General features: G+C 46.6%; 1 protein-coding gene across 6 annotated transcripts in view; it reads left to right on the plus strand.

Moving 5' to 3' along the window:
* The window catches only part of SCN8A (sodium voltage-gated channel alpha subunit 8), a 62,671-nt gene that overhangs the window by 32,755 nt on the left and 6,171 nt on the right, over window positions 1–23,745 (plus strand). For all 6 annotated transcript variants that reach the window (XM_071729602.1, XM_071729603.1, XM_071729606.1 and 3 more), the window contains 16 exons: window positions 250–537; window positions 2,010–2,369; window positions 3,629–3,764; window positions 5,541–5,779; window positions 6,134–6,307; window positions 7,202–7,558; window positions 8,363–8,833; window positions 9,370–9,487; window positions 10,095–10,249; window positions 11,043–11,216; window positions 14,880–15,002; window positions 18,217–18,501; window positions 20,564–20,617; window positions 21,289–21,426; window positions 21,948–22,052; window positions 22,674–22,944. In XM_071729602.1, the coding sequence (XP_071585703.1) occupies window positions 250–537; window positions 2,010–2,369; window positions 3,629–3,764; window positions 5,541–5,779; window positions 6,134–6,307; window positions 7,202–7,558; window positions 8,363–8,833; window positions 9,370–9,487; window positions 10,095–10,249; window positions 11,043–11,216; window positions 14,880–15,002; window positions 18,217–18,501; window positions 20,564–20,617; window positions 21,289–21,426; window positions 21,948–22,052; window positions 22,674–22,944 (3,448 nt within the window). The remainder of the gene's footprint in view (window positions 1–249; window positions 538–2,009; window positions 2,370–3,628; window positions 3,765–5,540; window positions 5,780–6,133; window positions 6,308–7,201; window positions 7,559–8,362; window positions 8,834–9,369; window positions 9,488–10,094; window positions 10,250–11,042; window positions 11,217–14,879; window positions 15,003–18,216; window positions 18,502–20,563; window positions 20,618–21,288; window positions 21,427–21,947; window positions 22,053–22,673; window positions 22,945–23,745) is intronic.

A 23,745-nucleotide genomic window follows, 5' to 3' on the forward strand; every position in this document is an offset into this window, starting at 1 on the left:
TCAGATGCTTCCAAACAAAGCTGAGGGACTGGGGGAGATTTTCCTACCTGCAAAAGGAGACAATAAAAATATTTACAAGTCCTGACTCCCAACTTGCCTCCAAGAGAAAGAAAAAGCATCTTAATCCCCCCCCCCCCAAGCCCTTGTGCTTAAATGCATTAAGTCAGACTCTGCTCAAGTTGAAAATGGAGCACGAATGGTGGTAAAATCTGATTTTTTTATTTTTTTTTTCCCTTCCTTCACCCTCAGGCTGCTGCTATGGTCACTTCAGCAGGGACAGTCTCTGAAGATGCTGTGGAAGATGATGGTGGGGTGAGGATGTCCCGCAGCTCTTCAGAGATTTCCAAACTCAGCTCCAAGAGTGCCAAGGAACGTCGGAACAGGAGGAAGAAAAAGAAGGACAAGGAGCTGTCAGAAGGAGAGGAGAAGTGTGACAATGAGAAGGTGTTCAAGTCAGAGTCTGAGGATGGCATGAGGAGGAAAGCCTTCAGGCTACCAGATAACAGGCTAGGAAGGAAATTTTCCATCATGAACCAGGTAGTTTTCATTTACTGTGCTCATGTTTAGGCTTCTTTGTAGTCAGGAGGGTGTTGTAGTTGAGATCCTGATCAGCATCTCAAAGGAATCCACCCCCTGTCCTAAACTTGCAGGGGATCAGGAGGACCTTGCACATGCTTAACCCTGCCATAAATTGTTCCTGAGGGTAGTGAATCCTGGAATCTTTCAGGTTGGAAAAGACCCTTGGGATCATTGAATCCAACCATCATCCCCACTCTACAGAGTTCTCCCCTAAACCATATCCCCCAAAACCACATCTAAAGGACCCTTGGACACATCCAGGGATGGTGACTCAACCTCTTCCAGGCTGTCCTGATCTAACCAGGTCACTTTTTCACCACTGTAGCTCAGGCAGCCAAAGAGCTTCTCAGCTGCAGTTGAGGAGGAAGTGGTGATGGTTTGTGTAGAGCTGGAGAAGGGAGTGAAACTACTTTAGCAGCCTGAGGAAAAGGACTTGGGAGTGCTGGTGGATGAGAAGTTCAACATGAGCCATCAGTGGGCACTTGCAGCCCAGAAAGGCAACTGAATCCTTGGCTGCATCAAGAGAAGTGTGGCCAGCAGATCAAGGGAGGGGATTCTCTCCCTCTTCTCTGCTCTCAAGACCCCACTTGGAGTCCTGAGTCCAGTTCTGGAGCCCCTGTTACAAGAAAGAGATGGAGGTGCTGGGATGTGTCCAGAGAAGGGCCAGGAGGATGCTCAGAGGGCTGGAGCACCTCTCCTGTGAGGACAGACTGAGAGTTGGGGTTATGGAGAGGAGAAGGCTTCAAGGAGACCTCGTTGTGTCCTTCCAGCATCTGAAAGGGGCTACAAGGAAGCTGGGAAGGGATTTTTCAGGATGTCAGGGAGTGATAGGACATGGGGGAATGGATTCAAACTAGAGGAGGGGAGCTTTAGACTGGAGGTTAGGAAGTTCTTCCCCCTGGGGGTGGTGAGACACAGGCACAGGTTGCCCAGAGAGGTGGTGGGAGCCCCATCCATCCCTGGAATTTTGAAGACCAGGCTGGATATAGGGATCTGAGCACCCTGATCTGTGGGTGCCACAGCAGGGGGGTTGGACCTGGGTGATCTTAAAGATCCCTTCCAAGCCTGACAATTCTGTGATTCCTTGATGTCAGGGCAGCCCTTGTTTTCCATACTGCTCACCCAGGGCTCTGAGCAGCCTGATCTGTAGGATGTGTCCCTGCCCACAGAAGGAGGGTTGACACTGGGTGATCTTAAAAATCCCTTCCAAGCCTGACAATTCTATGGTTCCTTGATGTCAGGGCAGCCCTGCTCTCCCAAGGCTCTGAGCACCCTGATCTCTGGGAGGTGCCCATGGCAGGAGGGTTGGGACTGGGTGATGTTAAAGATCCCTTCCAACCCTTCCGATTCTGCGATTCTTCGATGTCAGGGCAGCCCTTCTTTTCCCTACTGCTCACCCCGTTGTCATTCTTTCTTTTTTCCCATCCCAGTCTCTCCTCAGCATCCCAGGCTCCCCTTTTCTCTCCCGCCACAACAGCAAGAGCAGCATTTTCAGCTACAAGGGGAGATTTCGGGACCCGGGCTCGGAGAACGAATTCGCGGACGACGAGCACAGCACCGTGGAGGAGAGCGAAGGTCGGAGGGATTCCCTCTTCATCCCCATCCGTGGCAGGGACAGGAGGAGCAGCTACAGTGGTTACAGCGGTTACAGCCAGGGCAGCAGATCCTCCCGGATCTTCCCCAACCTCCGCCGTAACCTCAAGAGGAACAGCACCGTGGATTGCAACGGGGTCGTTTCCCTCATCGGGGGTCCCCCCTCCAGCATGCCCGGGGGACGTCTTCTGCCTGAGGTGAAAATAGATAAGGCAGCTCCTGATGGCAGTGTAAGGGTGTAAGGGAAGGCAGGGAGTAGGGAGCCCCCAGGCCTGGCCATCTGGCCCTCCTCTCCTGAATGGCACCCTCGAGGCACCCGTCAGCAGGAGCAGAGTTCCTCGGGCTGGCCTCAGGAGGGAAAAGTTTCCCTTGGATTAAACACCCTCTGCTTTAACTCCCCCTCTTTTGCCCTCTCAAGCCCAGTGACCCACCTCTTCCTTCTCCTCCTCCTTCTCCTTCTCCTCCTTCTCCTCCTTCTCCTCCTTCTCCTCCTTCTCCTCCTTCTCCTCCTTCTCCTCCTTCTCCTCCTTCTCCTCCTTCTCCTCCTTCTCCTCCTTCTCCTCCTTCTCCTCCTTCTCCTCCTTCTCCTCCTCCTTCTCCTCCTTCTCCTCCTCCTTCTCCTCCTTCTCCTTCTCCTCCTCCTCCTCCTCCTCCCTTTCCTCCCTTTCTCCCCTTTTCCCCCCTTTCCCCCTTTCCCCCCCTTTCCCCCCTTTCCCCCCTTTCCCCCCTTTCCCCCCTTTCCCCCCTTTCCCCCCTTTCCCCCCTTTCCCCCCTCTCCCCCCTTTCCCCCCTTTCCCCCCTTTCCCCCCTTTCCTCCTCTTCCTCCTCTTCCTCCTCTTCCTCCTCTTCCTCCTCTTCCTCCTCTTCCTCCTCTTCCTCCTCTTCCTCCTCTTCCTCCTCTTCCTCCTCCTCTTCTGCCTTTTGGCTTCCTGGAAAAAAAAGGCTTGGAATTGAGTCCTTCAGCTGTGGGTCCCCCTTGTGTTATGGAATCACTGATGGGAAAGGGGAGAAATTTCAGGCAGTGATGTGGCAGAGCTTTTTTTTTTTTTTTAATCCTAATTTTCTGATGCAGATTTTTGAATTAAATGTTGGTTTATTTCAAGCAAGTGCTGGGTTCCTAAACCTTATTTAGTTGGGGTGACTCAGAGGAGGCTGGGGTGGAGCTCACATCCAAGCAGTGGATGGGCTAAAGGAGCCACTGCCAGGCTGTGATCTTATAAACTCTTTTGGAACCACAGCAGCCTTAAAAATGCTCTTTAAAATCTACACCTTCATTTTTCTAAGGCTACAGAAATGAGGGTTTGGGATGTGGTTGAGCCACTTGCAGAATATGAGCTGGAGAGCAGGAGTGAAGATGCTTCTTGTCTTGGGCACAAGTGCTGCATTTTTAGGTTGGTAGTGGGTGAAACAGGAGGAAGATGAGGAGTTTGTGTTCATCAGCATCTGAATTTTGCAGGGGATGACTGAAATTGAAATCAGGAAGAAAGCTGGTGGCTCCCTCATGGTCTCCATGGATCAGGTGAACGCATCCTATGGAAGGAAGGATCGAACCAACAGCGTGATGACTGGGTTGACAAACACCCTGGTGGAGGGTAGGTGTGGTTTGATGTTGTGTTCTTGGGGTTTTTCCATAGTTTTGTATCCGTTGCCCTCTTGTGGTGTGTTTGTAGGAACCAGTTCCTCCCACCACATCTGCCCTGGGTGTCCAGAGGGGTCACAAAACACCTGGACGGGCACGCTCAGCGTGGCCAAGAGGATGCTGAGTGCTGATGTCCCAACTTCCTGAGGTGGTTTTGTTGTGGCTGGAGTGGAAGGGAGTGGGGTGAAGGGTGTCAGGGGTTACAGGCTGAGGTCTGCACAGCACAGATCAATTTTGAGCCTCAAATTCCTGGCCAAGGACATGCGTGCTCTTCAGACCCACCAAATCCAGGTGTCTCTGCTTTGGAATACGTAGTCAGGTGTTCATTGGGCCAAAACCTGCTCCTTTTGAGTCATTATTGATACAGAAGGATTTATTGGACTTCATTTTACTTGATTTTGCACCTGAATTGTCTGAGTGCAGAGCTAAGGTACCAAAGAGTTGTAATTTTACAATACCGAGGATGTGGCGTGGAGATCACAGGAGCAAAACCATGTCTGGTAGAGGTTTTTTTGTCTTCTGCCACCTCCCCAGGAGTGGGGAGAACCCCCCTTTGCCTCCAGGCCACGGGAGAAGAGGATTTGAGCTGCTTGAAGAGCTGCAGTGTGGCAGCTGTCAGGAGAGAAAGGGACTCGTGGCTGACAGAGATGCTGGAAGGGGCAGCACACGGAGCTGAGGTTTCCAAATCTGTTATGCAGGAGCCAGCAAGAATTTCTGAACAGCAGCCATATGAGGTTGATGATCTCCAGTTCCTGCTGTCTCCTGCAAGAAAATTGTATGAAAACTAAATATACATTGAAACAGAGCAGGGTTCTGCTGCTGCTTCCCTCCTGCGCAAACGCCCACGGGGCTGCAGTGCCAGGGGCTTCTTTTTTAACTTCAGAAATTCCAAGGCAACTAAATACTAAGCAACCAGAGAACCAATGGGAGGGAGAGTGCAGTGGTCCTTTCCCTTCCCATAGAAATAAAAAAAAAACCCCAAAACTTCAGCATGAGCAGCTGTGTAGTCTGAACGGAATCGTTGCAAGTCAAGGAATGGAGGGGGGGAACTCCTGATTTAACTTTTTCCCCCCAAGGCAGTGTAAAAAAAAAAAAAAAATGGACACAGCATCGTGTTTGCTTGGATGTGGTTGGTGTTAATCAGGCTATTCCTGCTGAAAATCCTTTGCAAGATTATGTCATGTCTTTCCTCTTTTAGACCCTGTCTGCATTCAGCACGGAATTAATTTCAGTTATTTAAAAGCTGTCAGCAAAGGCAATTTAGAATCTGTAACTTTAATTTCAACCATTTTACCTTGATCAGTTCCGAGTTAAATATATCCCTCCAGCTAAAATCATTTGGGTTGGATCATGAGGTCCACGTGGAGCTGGTGCCCAGGTTGGGAGCTGTGCTTCCAGGTCACCTCGAGTGGTGGGGACAGAGGAGAAGTGGGTGAAGCTCAGCAGAAAAAGTTGACTCCTCTTGTAGTGACCTTGTGGGATTTGCTGTGCTCATGAGGTTCCTGGCTTGGGAACTCTTGGAAGCTCTTGCTGAGCATCCTGGAGTTCTTTGTGCTTCTTAGGGCAAAAATATCTTTGTCCCAGGAGTTGTTGAGACACAAGGGGGGCCATCCTAGAATCATGATGGGGAAAATCAGTTTTTTAGCTGTGCTGAGCACCAGTTAGATCCAAAAACCTCAGAGCTGAAGTCTCAACCCTGTGGCTGTTTGGGTTTTTTTTGTCACTCTAGAGCTGGAAGAGTCCCAGAGGAAGTGTCCCCCTTGCTGGTACAAGTTTGCCAACACGTTCTTGATCTGGGAATGCCACCCCTACTGGATCAAGCTGAAGGAGATAGTGAACTTAATTGTCATGGATCCTTTTGTTGACTTGGCCATCACCATCTGCATTGTGCTGAACACCTTGTTCATGGCCATGGAGCATCACCCCATGACCCCAGAGTTTGAACATGTGCTCTCCGTGGGAAACCTGGTAAGAAAGGATTGGGAAAAATTCCTTACACACCTCTGACTGGGATTCCAGCTTGAAGGAGCTGCTGGTCCAGGCTCCAGAGTGGTGTGACTTTGTCCTCAGTGCAGTTTGGGGAGGTTTGCTCAGGGTGCACTTCCCTGGTCAGAATTTTTTCCTCCTTAAAAACCCATCTCTTAGTTGCTGATGCTCCTCAGCAGGTCAGAGGTGTTTGTGCTGCTCTGGATGGGGACAGGGTGCTCTGGATGGGGTGTGTGGCTGTGACAAGTTGCAGGGTTTGATGCTGAGCCTGAAGTTCAGAAGAGAAAACAGAAACAAATCCTTGCCTGTTCTTTGTCTCTCTCCTCACCCCTCCAGGTGTTCACTGGAATTTTCACAGCAGAGATGTTTCTGAAGCTGATTGCCATGGATCCCTACTATTATTTCCAAGAAGGCTGGAATATCTTTGATGGCTTTATTGTCTCCCTCAGCTTAATGGAACTGAGTCTGGCAGATGTGGAAGGACTTTCTGTGCTGAGATCTTTTCGATTGGTATTCAATATTTCAATTTTTATTTTTTTCTTGGAGCTGCTAGAAAGCTTTTTACACAAGAAAAGGCAGACCCCACTTTCCTCTGGGTTTGGGGAGGACACAGATGGAGCAGTGTCACTTTTATGGTCACTTCTGCTTCCCAACTGCTGTTTATGAGATCAACGTGGCATTCTGGCTGTGAGGGATGACTTGGGAGGTGTTTTGGTGTAAATTACTTGGTCTGGATGGAGCTGGACCATCTCAGAATGCACCACTTAGTCCCTGTGGTCAGGTTTTGTAGGTTGTAGAATAAAAGTTTTGGGTACCTACAGCCTGTGAGCACTTTTAACTTGAGCTGTCAGTGGTTAAGCTTTAGAAAATGAAATCATGAGAACCTCAAGGTTAGATTTTTGGGTGCAGAGATGCAGAACTTAGGTCAGAATTTGCAAGGAGCCCAGAACTCAGAACCTTCTGCTTGTATCCAGCTGTCTCTGAATGAGATGGTTTTGAAGGGGATATAGAGGGAGCAGGACACCTGGCAGGGAGATGTCCCTGTTCATGGCAGGGTGGTTGGAACTAGAGGATCTTTAAGGTCCCTTCCAACCCAATCACATTCTGTGGTTCTGTGATCTCTGGAAATTGGTCAACTTTGATCGTGTGTTCTGGATATGGCAGGAAAACCAGTCCTTGTTTTTCCAGGGGAAGACGAGAAGCATTTAGGAAAGAAAAAAGGAATTTTGGGGGGACACATACTCTTCAAATAAGTCTCCTTAATGGTCCAGAGTTTGCAAGCAAGAAGAAAGCACTGTGCTATCCCCCCATTGCGTGGGGGATAACTGAGTCCCAAATAGTTCTGCCTGACAAAGTGAAACCAAGTGACATTTTTCTCCTTTTTTTTTTTGCTTCCCTTTGCAGCTGAGAGTCTTCAAACTGGCCAAGTCCTGGCCCACACTGAACATGCTGATCAAAATCATCGGGAACTCAGTGGGTGCTTTGGGGAACTTGACCTTGGTGCTTGCCATCATTGTCTTCATCTTTGCTGTGGTGGGCATGCAGCTCTTTGGCAAAAGCTACAAGGAGTGTGTCTGCAAGATCAATCCGGAGTGTGAGCTACCCCGCTGGCACATGCACGATTTCTTCCACTCCTTCCTTATTGTCTTCCGTGTGTTGTGTGGGGAATGGATTGAGACCATGTGGGATTGTATGGAAGTAGCAGGACAGGCCATGTGCTTGATTGTCTTCATGATGGTCATGGTCATCGGAAATCTGGTGGTCAGTAAATGGTTACTGGTGGGCTTTGTTGGTGGCCTCTGGGTGGGGTTAGGAGATGGGGGAAGCAGAGGACTTGGCTGGAAGACTCATTGCTCGTTGTTGGGGTCCTTCATGGCCTTTGATGTAACAAGTCCTGTTGACTTTGGTCAACAAATATCAGAAATCTCTCTCAGAAGAGAGAGATATCAGATATCTCTCAAATATCAGAACATCTTATCAAATATCAGAAACAAATTGATAACAAATATCAGAAATCTTAACTCTCTGTTAAGGCCTTCAACAGTTGCCCGTAAATAAAACACCCGAGCCCTTCGCAATAAAAATTCCAGGTACAAAACCCTGAGACAAAGGGGACAGACCTCGTCTGAGGGGCTAAAAGAAGCTTCAGAGGAGGCAGCATTTGAAATGGCAATCACGTGGTAGGCAGGGGAAGGTCCTGAAGTGTTAAAAAGCAGGTTGGAAGTTTTCTGGGGAGATCTTCCCACTGGCTCAGTCATGAGGTAGAGTTGTGTGCAAGAGAAATCGCACGGCCTGGTGTGTGGGAGGTTAAGGCTGGATCATGATGTTTCCTTCTGGTCCCAAATTTTCTGGAGAAAAAGCCTGTGGAGGAAAATGTAAAAGGAAGAATGAAGTAGTGTGAACAGTTGGATGTCTTTGAAGGAGTGTTGTGAGCTCTCTCTGGGAGGACTTCTGACAAAATAAGCCTTGGGGTGGATGTGGGCAAGGGAACAGAGCTGGGATGGCTCAAGCTGGAAGAAACCCTTCGTGTGGCAGCTCTGCCAAGCCTGCCCTCTTCTTTTGCAGGTGCTGAACCTCTTCTTGGCCTTGCTCCTGAGCTCCTTCAGTGCAGACAACTTGGCAGCCACGGATGATGATGGGGAGATGAACAACCTGCAGATCTCTGTCATCCGCATCAAGAAGGGCATCGCCTGGACCAAAGCCAAAGTCCGGGAGTTTATGCAAGCCCACTTCAAGCAGAGGGAAGGAGATGAGGTCAAACCCTTGGATGAGCTCTATGACAAGAAGGTCAACTGCATTGCCAACCACACAGGGCCTGATATCAACAGGGACATTGATTATCAGAAGAATGGCAACGGCACCACGAGCGGCATCGGGAGCAGCGTGGAGAAATACATCATTGATGAGGATCACATGTCCTTCATCAACAACCCAAACCTCACTGTCCGGGTCCCAATTGCTGTGGGGGAATCAGATTTTGAAAATCTCAACACAGAAGATTTCAGCAGTGACACAGATCCTGATGGCAGCAAAGAGGTAGGGGTTGAAAAGGCTGAAAATTCAGTCGACTCGTTTGACCCTTCTGTGAGCTCCTTGGAAACATCTTGGGAGGGAGAACTATAGATGGTTCCAGCACCAAATTTCTGTTTGCATTACACACATTTCAGCAGTGATACAGATCCTGATGGCAGCAAAGAGGTAGGGTTGAAAATGCTGAAAATTGAGTCAACTCGTTTGACCCTTCTGTGACCTCCTTAGAAGGATCTTGGGAGGGAGAAATATAGATGGTTCCAGCACCAAATTTCTGTTTATTTATTATGAAGTTGTCTTTGCACTCAGGACAGAAGCTTGTTGCTCTGTGTAGAGCCACAGATACTTATTTATAAGATAAATTTTAGTAGTGCCTGTCCTCTTCACCTGAGGTGTTAGCAGTGTCAGGATCTTGATGAGGAGAAGTGAGGAAGCAACTTCTGTTCCAGTAAATCTGATGAACGGGTTGCTGAGTCATCAGGAAGTTGGATATTTGTTGAGCACTGATCATAAATGGACTTGGCTTTTATTTTGTGTTGCAGAAACTCGATGACACCAGCTCCTCTGAAGGCAGCACCATTGATATAAAGCCTGAAGTGGAAGAAGTCCCTGTGGAGGCACCAGAAGAATATCTGGACCCAGATGCCTGCTTCACAGAAGGTGAGCTGACTGTGAGAGGAGAAAGAAGCCTCCAAGGTGGCTGGGGACATTTCTGCTGTGACCTTCCCTTGGGGATCAGGGCTGGCAGCTGATTCTGAGACCCTTCTTGGACCCTGCAGCCCAGGGGAACTTGTTTAGAGGCATTTGCAAAGTAAAAGCCTTGGGGATGCCATTGCAAGTTGATCTTTTGTACAATTGATCCCTTGAGCACTGAGGAGCAGAGGGACCTGGCTTCTGGTTGGGGTTTTTTCCCTCCTCTGGCTGGCCTGGATGTCTTTCAGCAGCTGATCCATTACAAGTATTCCCATGGCAAAGAAGACTTTAAATGGTTCAAAGTTATTTTTTATCAGCAAGTTTTCCATTCCTCATCTTTCAAGTGCACGGATACCTCACCCAGTGGAATCAGTTCCAGCTGCTCACAAATTGATGGCAGCTCCAGAAGTGGCAAAAGCAACAACAAAATCCTTAAGAACGCAGGAATTTTAACTGAAACTCACTGTGCCTGATCTTGTTGGCATCCCAAGACAATGACAAATTTATGTTCTTCTATTAAATTACCCCTAACCTCCCCAGATTTGGGCTCACCCCCCCTTTCTGCCCTTTCCAGGTTGTGTGCAGCGCTGCAAATGTTGCCAGGTGAATATTGAGGAGGGGCTGGGGAAGTCTTGGTGGACCTTGAGGAAGACTTGTTTCCTGATTGTGGAACATAATTGGTTTGAGACTTTCATCATCTTTATGATCCTGCTGAGCAGTGGGGCTCTGGTGAGTGAAACCTGGGGAGCTGAGGTGGGGACATGGAACTGGGAAAGGTGCATGGAAGGAATGGGGGGGAAAAAAGGGGTTGGGAGGATTCTTAGCTGGAAAGCAGCAAAGCTCCATTGTGGTAGGGACCAAAGCCTTGATTAATGAGTTTTGTTTAAATTAAGAATGAAGACTGCAAGCCTGCAAATGGGTTCTGTGAGCACAGGTTGGCTAGAAAGGTGAGGACTCTGGATAAAATCAGCTTGTATGATTTTCACATTGTGGAGCAATAATATTTTTATTTCCCATGTTTGCAGAGCTTCCCAACCTCCTGCTGTCCCACAGTCACTGCATTTGTTTGTTTTCCCACAGTGTTTGGTAGGTAGGATTAGACCACAGACAACTTCACCCCTTACTCACCAGTTTTAGAAGGATTTGTAGCCTGCTTTTCTTTCACAGCTTCCACAGTTATTAACAGCCCCTGTGCCAGCAAGTTTGGCCCTTTTGGATGTGCCAAGCTGCAGGGAAAACCTGCTGGTGTGTGTTACTGGTGTGCTGTCATTTGCTAACCCTAATCCCTAAAGGTTTGTACTCAGATCCCTAAAGGCAGAAGTGTTCTTGTGTTACTTTTTCAAGACTTTGCCTTTTTTTGTTGATTTTTTTTTTTTTTTTTTTTTTTTTTTTTGGTTTGGGTTTGGCAACTTCCAGAGCAAATCTGCTGCTCCCAAGTGTTGTTTGATTAACCTTCTGGATAACAAGGTTGAGCTGTGGAATAAATCCCCTATAATGACACAGATCCCTGGTCATTTCCCAGGCTTTTGAGGATATTTACATAGAACAGAGAAAAACCATCCGGACCATCCTGGAATATGCAGATAAAGTCTTCACTTACATTTTCATCCTGGAGATGTTGCTGAAGTGGTGTGCTTATGGATTTGTCAAGTTCTTCACCAATGCCTGGTGCTGGCTGGATTTCCTCATTGTGGCTGTATGTATCCTCTTTATTTCTGCTTGGAAAAAAAAAAAAAAAGTGAGTTAGGAGAATGTTTGGGTGATGTTTTCTCCTGAGAAGTGTCCTAAGAATCACATTTATTGAGGATAACAGAGAGAGGACTTGTGCAGTGTTCCTTGGGGACCCCCTCCTCCTGTAATCGTGGTGTTATTAATTTTATTATTGTGTTAATAATGATGGGAGATGATGAGGGAGGCAAAGTCTTCCCATCCTATTACCTGGTGAGGTCTGTTGGACACCACATCCATTTGTGGGAATCTGAGGACTTTGGAAGCTGAGTGTGCAAAGTGAAGCTCAGCATCATCCTCCTCCTGTCAAAAAAAAAAAAAAAAATAAAAAAAATTCTGATGCCCAGGAAACAAAAAGCAGGACTTTTTCACTCAGCTGATCAGGGGTTGTAGGATGAAGGAGGTAAATCTCAGCACATGATCACCCTGGATTCCCCCTCCAGAACATCTTGGTAGGAAGAATAAATTTGAGAAGTAAAAGGAGACAGTGGAGAGAAGGGTCAGCAGTGCAGATGGCTCTGAAGCACAGCAAGGCCCTTCAAAATAAATGGGATTTGTGCTGTCCAAAGTGGTAGAAAATTATGGAATTTAGTAAGATTTGAGGCCCAAAAAACTGCAGAAAGGGGAACTTTTGAATCCCAAGTGCTTGGATTCTTTTAGAATGTATCTTGGATACATTAAAAATACCTTAATACCCCAGGTATAAAAAAAAAATCCAGAATTTTTCCAAGTTTTCTCGTTTGGAACATTTGGAATGTGATTCACTTACCCCAAGTTGCTGTTCAGTGACATTATCACTCTGGAAATATTTCTGAGTAGGTGGAAAAACCATGCTTGGAATTCAGGGGCAGAAGTGACTCAATCTCTCTGCATTTCCTGGGAAAACTGACTTTGTAAATTGTTTTTTTCTTTAAAAAAAGAGTCTTCTCTGCTCTCCTCAACACCTTTCCCTTTAACATATGTCTTGAAGAAGTTACTCTTCCTGTCTGAAAATAACCCTGTAGCTTTTTCACTGCCTTGAGATGGAGCACAAGTGCTCAGGTGGAAGCTGACACTTTATTCCCCTCTGCTTCTTTGAGGAGAGGCTTTCAGCACCCAAAATTCTTAAAAATTTGTAAAAAGTGACTATCAGCCCCAAAATAACCCAGCACAAAAATAACACTCCCACTCCTCATGCTTCCTGATGGGAGGTGAATTCCAGCTGGGGAGAGCAAAGTGAAGTTTCCTTGACAGATATGGCACAAGTTTTTCATTTGCTTCCCCAATCTCTGTGGAATAAAGAAAAAAAAAAAATTCTTCCTGGGCACATTCACAGGGTGTCCACAAGTCTGAGGGATGGGAATTCCCAGAGTTTTGGGGGAAATTCCTTGTTTTGCTCGGTGTGGTGGGCAGGAGAGTTGCACACATTTTGTCTGCAGAAAAAAAAAAAACAAGAATAAATCAGAAATGTGAATTCGAGATAGCAAGATACTCCTGGACAAAAATCCAAAAAAAAAAAAACCTAAAGCTGTTAAATTAATTTTTTTTTTTTTTTTTCCAAATTTTCTGCTGTGATGTAGCTGGGGTTGGAGGGAAGGCAGGATGGCAGCCCTAAATAATAGAGACTGAGCCTTTGCATCATAACAACCCTTTTGAATGTTATTTTTCAGGTTTTCTAGCATTGACAAATAACCCTCCTCTGCTTCCCCAAGCTTGCAGGGTCTATTTGTGTCGCCAAGGTCCTTTTCTGGGTAATAATGAAGGCTTCTGCTTTACAGTCAGTCTGGAATTCCTTTTGTCTGACTTCGGTGCCTGCTGTGTCTTCTGTTGGAGTGTCCTGGGAGAACAGTTCTGAAAAGACCCCCTGAAAGCTCCAAAAACCAACAAAAAAAACCCTTTAGACCTTTTACTGCCCTGGTGTTAGGTTCCTCCTTGGGAGTCAGGAGTTATCCCCAGGGGAAGGAGCTCAAAGAGGGAGGATTCAGTGAATCCTGTGTAATATTTACAGGGTAAACCACTGCAGTTCTCCCTCTCCATCCCCATCCATATTTTGAATTTTGGGACCAGAATTTCAGCATTGCCACTGTTGCTGTGGGTTTGGGCCCCTCCTGAGTTGTCTGCACAGAGGTGCAAACCTTTGGAACAGCCCTGGGTGTGGAAATTTAAATTTGAAAATTTAAATCTAATTGAAATTTTTAATCAGAATTGAAATTTTAAAAAGCGAAAATTTCGAGTTGAAAATCAGAAAACCACATGGGGGAAAAAAAAAAAAAAAAAGAAAACAAACAAATAAAACAACCCAAATTTTAACCATCCGTTGGGGCTCTTGATTTTGGAGCAGATGTGAAGACAAAAAAAAAAAATAATGAAGCACAAGCAGTCAAATGAAATCTTCCAGTGTGGGGAATAAGAACTGTCCTGGTAATTAATGCCCCATTATTAGCTTAATATCCCTTTTTTTAATAAAGAATCCTAAAATGTCAGTGGAAGGGACCTCCAGGATCATCTGCTCCAGCTCTGAATGAAGCTGAATCCCCTGTTCCAGGAGGTCTCACATTTTTGTGTTGTTTCTGTATATTGGTGCCTTTTTTTTTTTTTTTTTCCCTTAGAAAAGGTTTTACCTGTGTCTGTAGTGTGACACAAGCAAAAAAAATCAGAGCTAGAGGGAAGCTTAATATCCCTTTTTTTAATAAAGAATCCTAAAATATCAGTGGAAGGGACCTCCAGGATCATCTGCTCCAGCCCTGAATGAAGCTGAATCCCCTGTTCCAGGAGGTCTCACATTTTTGTGTTGTTTCTGTATATTGGTGCCTTTTTTTTTTTTTTTTTCCTTTAGAAAAGGTTTTACCTGTGTCTGTAGTGTGACACAAGCAAAAAAAATCAGAGCTAGAGGGAAGCTTTTGGTAGCACAAAGCTGAGTTCTGGCCCCTGAGCTGCTCCGGCTCCAGCTTCTTGGGGCTGTTCCTTAATTCCCAAGTGCAGAACTTGAACTGGACCCCAAGCTGCTGAAAAAAACCAGGTTGCTTTTATGTTTAGGATGCTGTAAACTGAGCAGAAACCTTCCAGGTTTGCTGTGTCTCCATCACCCCTTGAATGATGCAGGTGCCTCCATCACCCCTGCCTGGGCTGGCTGCTCCCCGATGATTTTTTGGAGCCCAGGGGTGAAGCCTGAACCAGGGTGGGTTTTTTGCTGGAGGAGTGGAGGGCAGCTGGTGCAGTGTGTGTATTTATCTGTATTCTTTCTCATAGGTCCCTTTAACATTTGTCTGGCTTCAGTTTAATGGGAGCTGCTGGGAGCCTGCAGCCAGTAAAGGGCGAGGGTAAGGATTTTGTCATCGTTTGGGCTCTTCCTTCCGACAGACCCTTCCTCCGTCTGTGTGTCTCTGCCTCTCTCTCACTTACCTTTGCCCCTCTGGTCTTTTCTTACACCTTTCTCAACTTCATTATTTCCTTCCAGGTCGTTTCAGTCAAGTGAAGTAGGCAGCTGGTGTCATGTCTTCGGGATTTACTATGGGGCAGCCCCAGGCTGGGCAAGCAGCGCTAGGGGATTTATTCTAACAGTTGTCTGGAACCTTTTTTTTTTTTCTTTTTTTTTTTTTTTTTTCTTTTCTTTTTTTTTTCCTTTTTTTTTTTTTTTCTATTTTCTGTGTAGGTCTCTTTAGTCAGCCTTATAGCTAATGCACTGGGCTACTCGGAACTAGGTGCCATAAAATCCCTTAGGACACTAAGAGCTTTGAGGCCTTTAAGAGCGTTGTCCCGATTTGAGGGGATGAGGGTAAGATGCCATTAGCAGCTGATCCTTCTGCATGCCTGTGGAGCTGGGTTGGTTTGGTTTGGTTTTGGTTTGGTTTTTTTATTTTTTTGGGGTTTTTTTTCTTTTTAAAAGCATGCTAGAACTGATCAAAACTCGGTGGGAAGAAAATTCCAAACAGAATCATGATGCAGCTGCTGACTCGGTCACCTCTACTGTGGATGTCCCCTCACCCTGTGCCCACTGCTGCACCCTCCCCTCTTAAAAAAAGGGAGATGCATTCAGCTGCCTCATCACATGAAGGAGGAGCTCAACCCTCCTGCCATTTGGAGATGATGTTTAACACTTGGCTGTTCTCATCTAGCCTGGCTTTTACCTCTAGCATCCGAGGGGGCTTCTCAGCTGTCACTTTTGGGTTTGGTTTTTATGTTTGTTTTTTTGGTTGGTTTTTTCTGTTTGGTTGGTTTTTTGGTTTTTTTGTTGGTTTTTTTTTTTTTTTTGATCCTAGGGAGAATCACCAGGTGCAAAGAAGCAGAATTGGAACCATCCCAGTGGTCCCCAGCCCCCTCAAGGGTGGTGGAATTGGGTTGAAAGACCAAGTTGAAGGGGGGCTCAGGAAGGGACCGGTGGGGAGCTCAGCTGTTTGGAAAAAAAAACAAACAAACCACAAAAAACCACCAAAAAAAGAGCTTTGGTTTATTCCCTCTCGTTGCACCTTGTTGTTCTCAGTCCAGTCTGGTGCTGACTGGAAGCCTTGTCTGATGGTGAAGCTTTTCCTTTCCACTCCCTTCCCTTTTCCCATGCTTTATGGTCCCCTGTCCAGTCACTGTGCAACCAGCAACAAAGCACAAGCAAAGCATTGAACTTCCAGGAGCTTTCCCCAAATTGGGAATCAGCCCCAGTCTCTGGGGGGATTGGAAATTATGGCCACTTTGCCACTAATGTTCTGTATCTTGGTTTTTTTTTGGTTTTTTTCCATTTGGGATTGAAAGAGTCTTATCAGAACAGGCAAAAAAAAAATAATGAAAGGTGTGTTATGGGTTTCCCAGTTGTTCTTAGAATGGGCTCCTGTGCCAGATACCAGTAAGTTGGCAATTAGAGATATTAAAATAGATAAAATTACCTGGTTTAAAAAGCAGGGAAGGGAGGAGCAGTTGCAGTTTTACTGACTGGAACCATTCCACCTGGATCCTGATCTCCCTTGAATTTACTGTAGTGTAAAAGAGCACAAAATTCAGCATGAGAAGCTGATCAGGGGCCCTCAAATAAATAAAGAATATATGATAAAGAAATAAATGATGACAAATCCCAACAGGTTTGTTTCTTCCCTGCTGTTATTTCTTTGTGTCAGCTCAATTCTAAATTTTATTCTGTAATATGGGCACAAAGGATGAGAACTTTTCCATCAATAAAAGCCAGAGCTTTTGCTGGGCTGGGTTCAGGTCCCATCTAAGAGGAGGAGCACAGGGAAAAAGTCCTACCAGTAAACATTGTAGATATTAAAGTGATTTTTAAGCCATGCAGGAGAGAAGCTGTGATTTCCAGTTCAGGAAATTCTCATGCTTCAAGTGAGGGATTTGTCTCACCAGTAAAACTGAGATTTAAGATATCTGTTAGTTCCCTAAACCTAATTATTTCCCTTTATTTTGACCTGAAGAGAAGTGTTTGCTGCCCTGTCCAGCCAGAGGAGATTTGAAATGCCTTTGCAAAGGAAATCCAAGCTGTAGTTCTTTGCTTTTCTCTACTCCATAGCAATCTGCATCTTAAATTATTCAGGGATTTTGACAGTGGTGCTTTGTATGACCTGTGCATGCCTTCTGCACACAAAAGCCATGTTCCTTCTCTCAAATCTGGTTTTTTTTTGAGCACTCTATAAACTCAGCATCCCACAGGTGACCATATTTTGGGGGGGATTGTGACACTTTTGGGTTTTCCACCAAAAACTGGGGATTAAACCCCCAGCTTGTTGAAAGCTGAAGGACCTGAAAGCCCTGAAAATCCTGCTGGTGTCCTGAGGGCAACCAAAAGCCCCCAGTGATGTAATTGATGACATCATTTATCAGTTGGTGTGATGCTGTTTGGGTCACTGCTGCCTTCCTGGGTGGGGTGGTTGCATCCAGCAAACATTTTGGAGGAGGAGAAGGGGACACTGGGTGGTGGCTGTGGTTTGGTGCCACTGCTTGAGGGCTCCCAAGTCCTGGTGAAACTGAGGAGCCTTTCAAAACTAAGGCAAAATTGGGTAAAAAAAAAACCAAACCCAACAAAACAGTTTAGGTTCTGTTCTTCTATTAAAGGAATCCAAATGAGGAGATGATAATAGAAGATTTGATACCCTTCTGACCTCACTCTATTAAAAACTTACATTTTTTTCATGTGTTGGGCCAGGGATGCTTAAGGAACGTGGTGCTCCTAAACTCTGAAAAGGCTAAAATTAGGAGCTGGGTGGAAAATCCAAGCTCTGACAAACCCCATTCTGGCTTCCCTGCTGCTTTTGCTGCATTTTGGAGGAAGGAACATGGCTTTTCCTGTCTTGATGAGCCTGCCCAGCTGCATGCTCAGCTCTCTGCCTGAAAGCCCAGGCTTGGCCTTGCTTCCTCACCACCACAATCTGGATTTTCAGAGCCACTGAGCAGAGGGGATGCCAAGCTTGGTCCTGTCCCCACCAGGTGCCACCACCCCCCTCTTGGCTGGTGGGCTGGGTGGGAGCAGGAGGCAGGCTCTAAAGTGGTCCCAGCTTTGGCTGAAAGTAGGGAATGGCTGGTAAGAGGAAAAAAAAAAAAAAAATAAACACACAAAAAACCAAATGTGTCCTCCAAGTTGGTTCTTGAGGAAAAAAATTGTGGCCAGGAGGCTGTTTGTCACTGAGGGGCTGAGTCTCACTCAGGGATTTCAGCTTGAATTCTTTCAAGGAATTGCTGGTTAATTTGAGTAACAATCCAAAAGCAAAGCCAGCAAATCCAGCCACCTGGCCTGCTTTTTAAAAAATAAAAATTAAAAAAAAAAAAAAAAAAATTAAAAAAATAGTAACAGAGCTTGGGGAGGTGGCTTTTATTCTTTTTTTCTTTTAACCTGCTTAGACTAAGTTCTCTGATATCTCCTGCTGGAGTAACCACCACAGCTCTGGCAGTGGCCTTGCCTCCCATTCCCCTAAAAAAAAAAACAACCCAACAAAACTGATGCTTGCTGTGTCCTGCCTCGTGTTTTATACTGAAACTTTTTCCCACCCCTTCCAACACAGGTGGTTGTCAACGCCTTGGTTGGGGCTATCCCTTCCATTATGAATGTCTTGTTGGTCTGCCTTATCTTCTGGCTGATTTTCAGCATTATGGGGGTTAACCTGTTTGCTGGGAAATATCATTACTGCTTTAATGAAACAGCTGAGGAACGCTTTGAGATCGAAATTGTTAACAACAAAACAGACTGTGAAGCCCTGATGCCTCCCAACTCCACTGAGATTCGCTGGAAGAACGTGAAAATTAACTTTGACAACGTTGGGGCAGGATATCTGGCTCTTCTGCAAGTTGTAAGTTTGGCTTTCCCCATCTTCTGTTTAAGATCTTTATAGATGATTTAGATGAGGGGATTGAGTCCATCATCAATCCAGGACCAGATGGGATCCACCCAAGGGTGATGGGGGAGCTGTAAGTTTGGCTTTCCCCATTTTCTGTTTAAGATCTTTATAGATGATTTAGATGAGGGGATTGAGTCCATCATCAATCCAGGACCAGATGGGATCCACCCAAGGGTGATGAGGGAGCTGGCAGAAGAGCTCGCCGAGCCTCTCTGTACCAACAGTCCTGGCTCACTGGGGACATCCCAGATGACTGGAATTTGGGGAATGTCACACCAATCCACAAAAAGGGCTGGAAGGAGAACCTGGAAAACTCCAGGCTCCTCAGCCTGACCTCAGTGCCTGGCAGGGTTCTGGAGCAGCTCATCCCGGGGGCAATCACACAGCTCCTACAGGAGGGACAGGGGATCAGACCCAGCCAGCACGGGGTTAGGAAGGGCAGGTCCTGTCTGACCAACCTGAGCTCCTTTTATGATCCCTGGTGGATGAGGGGAAGGCTGTGGATGTGTCTCCCTGGATTTCAGCAAGGCCTTTGACACCATCTCCCATGGGATTCTCCTGGAAAAGCTGTCAGGCCATGGATCAGGCAGGAGCACTCTGTGCTGGGTCAGGAACTGGCTGGAACGGGCCCAGAGAGTGGAGCTGAACGGGGCTGCCTCAAAATGGCGGCCGTGGTGTCCCCCAGGGATCAGTGTTGGGCCCAGTGCTGTTTAATGTCTTTATAGATGATTTAGATGAGGGGATTGAGTCCCTCATCAGCAAATTTGCAGATGACACTAAGGTGGGGGGGAGTGTGGATCAGCTGGAAGGCAGGAGGGCTCTGCAGAGGGACCTGGACAGACTGGAGAGTTGGGCTGATCCCAAGGGGATGAGGTTCAACATTCCAAGTGCCGGGTCCTGCACTTTGGCCACAAGAACCCCATGGGGAGCTCCAGGCTGGGCACAGAGTGGCAGAAAGGGACCTGGGAGTCTGGATTGCCAGGAAGGTGAAGAGGAGCCAGCAGTGTGCCCAGGTAGCCAAGAAGGCCAATGGCATCCTGGGCTGGCTCAGGAACAGCGTGGCCAGCAGGTCCAGGGAAGGGATTCTGCCCCTGTGCTCAGCCCTGGGGAGGCCACAGCTTGAGTCCTGTGTCCAGTTCTGGGCCCCTCCGCTCAGGAAGGAGATTGAGGTGCTGGAGCAGGTCCAGAGAAGAGCAAGGAGGCTGTGAAGGGATCCAGGAGAATTCCTGTGAGGAAGGGCTGAGGGAGCTGGGGGTGTTGAGGCTGGAGAAGAGGAGGCTCAGGGGAGACCTCATCACTCTCTCCAACTCCCTGAAAGGAGGTTGGAGCCAGGGGGGGGTTGGGCTCTTTTCCCAGGCAACTCTCAGCAAGACAAGAGGGCACAAGAGGTCTCAAGTTGTGCCAGGGGAGGTTTAGGTTGGACATGAGAAAGAATTTCTTTCTGGAGAGGGTGCTCAGCCATTGGAATGGGCTGCCCAGGGAAGGGGTGGATTCTCCATCCCTGGAGATATTTCAAAAGAGCCTGGATGTGGCACTCAGTGCCATGGGCTGGGAACCACGGGGGGAGTGGAGCAAGGGTTGGACTTGATGAGCTCTGAGGTCCCTTCCAACCCAGCCCATTCTCTGATTTTCTGATTCTGTGATCTCCTTTTTCTCCCTTTTTTCCCGTCCTGGTAATTCCAAGCTGCTTCTGATGCTTTCTGACTGATTCCCTGAAATGATCTCCAAGCAAAGAACCCCTAGGGGGGTGTTGGGGCTGGGATAAAGCTGCTTTTTTTTTTATCTTTGCCCAAAATGAGCAAGTGTTCTGAGCCTCTGCTCTTCAAAGAGGCACCCAAACCTTTCATGAGCCAACAATGAACCTGTTCAGATTCGTTTAATTTCATGTAGATGAAGTGAGGAAATAATGGAGTAACATTAAAATGCCCTGGAAAGACCAGAAAGTGCCACAGATCAGATTTGCTCTTCTATTTTGGGGGAATTCTAAATGAATTCTGTCTTGTTTTTTTGCCAGGCTACTTTCAAGGGCTGGATGGACATCATGTATGCAGCAGTAGACTCCAGAAAGGTAACCACAAACTCACCACCCAATATTTCACTCTGCTGCTTTGCTTTGGTAAAACCTAGAGGGGAAAAAGAAGAATAGAACTGTTCTTGTGGTCTGTATTCAATGCTGTGATTGTTTCATGTGAGATGGTAAAAGATGCTGAAGAAAATCCTCAGAGGGGCAGAGTTCTGGTTCCTTTCGGGGCAGGGAAAATCCTGCTGGAGTAGAAATAGGGTGAAAAAAGGAATACAGCAAAGTTCTGTATTTCCTCACCAGAATAAATTATGAGGAGGAATTAACCAGCAGATTCTCCCTGAACTTTTCATCTGCATAGGAGCCCAAGTGTTGTTTTAAATCCAGTTTTGAAATTCTGTCTGGGTTGAAGCTTCAGGCACTTTTCTTGTTCTTGCATGCTGGAATCATGCAAGTACCATGGTTTCCTTTTTTGCTTTCTAATTTTTTCCCTTTCTCTTCTCTTGGTTTTATATGAAATGATTTTAAAATGGATTTTTCTTGTCCCAGACTGAAGGCAGGGTTGGCTGCATGTGCTTAAATTCACTTTAAACAGTGGGAGGACAACATTGTCCAGATGTAACCAGAGCTTGACTGTGCTTGGAAAAAGCCTCCCCTTGTCTGTGTTCACATGATGTCTCTGAAATGTCATTTCTTTCTCTTCTCACCCCCCTCTTCAGCAAGAAGAGCAGCCCAAGTATGAGGACAACATCTACATGTACATATATTTTGTCATCTTCATTATTTTTGGCTCCTTTTTCACCCTGAACTTGTTCATTGGTGTCATCATTGACAACTTCAATCAACAAAAGAAAAAGATAAGTGATCTGTGGGTGCTGGTTAGGAGGGGAGCTGAGACCTGGTCTTTGGGGTTCTTTGCAAAAATAAAGGCTGAGGACCCTCATTTTGGGGCAAAAACATCTCCTCTCAGAGCTGCCCAACCAAGGCTGGCAGAACAGGCTCAGGGAGTACCAGCCCAGCCCCAAACTTTATGTAAAACTCTCCCCAGATGAAATATTTTTCCTGGACTACATTTTCAGGCATTTCTGGGTATTTCTCTTTCATCCCTCCCTGCTTTTCTCTGCAAGCCAAGCTTGAGCCCTCTGCTGCATGGGGGTCACAGCTGAGGCAGGGGATGGGGAAGGACCTAATGCCAAAAATCAGGTTATTCATAGGAAAAGTACTCAGTTTTCTGTAAAGGATCTAATAAGAAGTTATTTCTGTCTAAAATAGCTGCCACCAACTCCCCATCTGGTGGGGATCCTCATGACTGAGCTGGGATGTTCTTCCTTCCCCTCCTGGTGCTGGTTGTAACCAGTTTTTCTTTTTGCCCCTTTACTTTGGAGGTCAAGATATTTTCATGACAGAAGAACAGAAGAAGTATTATAATGCCATGAAAAAACTGGGCTCCAAGAAGCCTCAAAAACCCATTCCCCGACCTCTGGTGAGTACATTAGGAAGGGAACCAAAGGGGAAAACCTGCAGATGAGACTTTTTTCACAGCAGCTTTGACTCCAAAAGCATCTTTCCTTCTAACTGGTGCTGCACTCCACAGCTCCATGTGGAGCTCCAAGCTCTTCTTGTCCTTTTCATTCAGGTGTGATCTGAGAAAGGTTCAAATCCTCTCACTGTGGGTGATGTTAAGCAGATGTTAATCAAGAAAATAACCTGCAAACCCTCTCTGGCCAAGAGGCTGTAGGTGGAAAGCAGGAGACCTCCTGCCATTAGTGAGCTTGGGGCTTGGAAAATCAGCCTTGGGGGTTTCATTGATGGAAACCTCAGCTCTCTGGAGAGCTTTGCATGTGCTCTTGCAGGTGGGAGGGCACCAGCCTTGGTCTCAACCAAGAAAACAGGGTTTTGGTGGCATGGTTGGGGTAGAAATAATAGAATTTTCCTACCTTGCCTGCAGCCAGATTGAATCGTGGCTGGAGTTTGCCTTGAAAGCTTTAGAGGGACCTGAAAAACTGTGTCCTCAGCCCTGTTTCCACCACCAATTTGTTGCCTGCCTCATGATGAGGTTTTTGTTCAGCCTCCTGGGGTTCATTTGTTCTCTCCTCTCCCCCAGAACCGCATCCAAGGAGCCGTCTTTGACTTTGTCACTCAGCAAGCCTTTGACATTGTCATCATGATGCTCATTTGCCTCAACATGGTGACCATGATGGTGGAGACAGACACCCAAAGCAAGCAGATGGAGGACATCCTCTACTGGATCAACTTTGTGTTTGTCATCTTCTTCACCTGTGAGTGTGTGCTGAAGATGTTCGCCTTACGGCACTATTATTTCACCATCGGGTGGAACATTTTTGACTTCGTGGTTGTGATTCTGTCCATCGTGGGTAAGTGTGACACCAGGGAGAGGTCTCTGAGTGCTTGGCTGGGTCTTCCTTGGTGGTTGAAAAGTAGAGCAGGTGCTTGGTTTTGAAGGGGTTTTAGAGAGGGAGCAGGACATCCGGCAGGGAGATGGCCCCACTCGTGGCAGGGTGGGGGGAACCAGATGATCCTAAAGGTCCCTTCCAACCCAAACCATTCTGTGATTCTCTTTTTAGCCCTGTGAAGAGATTTGGGAGTCCTGACCTTCCACTCTCTGTCCTGGCATTCGTTTCCAGTTGTATGGTGTAAACCCCTTGGCATTTTTCCTCCCTCTTTTTTTAAAACAGAAATTCTGCTCCCTTCATCAGGATGTTCTGATGCTTACAAACCACTGGAAATGGAGTAAACCCCTTGGCAAGTTTTCTCACTCTTTTTTTAAAACAGAAAATCTGTTCCCCTCATCAGGATGTTCTGATGCTTACAAACCACTGGAAGTGGAGGAAATCCCATGGCAATTTTTCTCCCTGTCTTTTAAAACAGAGATTCTGCTCCCCTCATCAGGATATTCTGATGCTTACAAACTACTGGAAACAGCACTGCAGGGCTTCCTCCAGCAGCACTGCTTGGGTTGAATGTTGAATCAGTAATTTTTATCCAGCAGGTTTCTGGTGTTTTTAAGGTCTTAATCCCCAAAACACAAATAACCTCCCCAAATACAACAGGGGCACTCAAAACCTTGGCTGCCCCCAGCTCTGCCCGGGGTGTTCTGACAAAGCACCAACATTTAGAGACCCTCCTGCAGGTTAAGGCTCAGATCCAGGTTTCTC

This window comes from Heliangelus exortis, chromosome 31 (genome assembly GCF_036169615.1).
Source record: "Heliangelus exortis chromosome 31, bHelExo1.hap1, whole genome shotgun sequence".
NCBI classification, from domain to species: Eukaryota; Metazoa; Chordata; class Aves; order Apodiformes; family Trochilidae; genus Heliangelus; species Heliangelus exortis.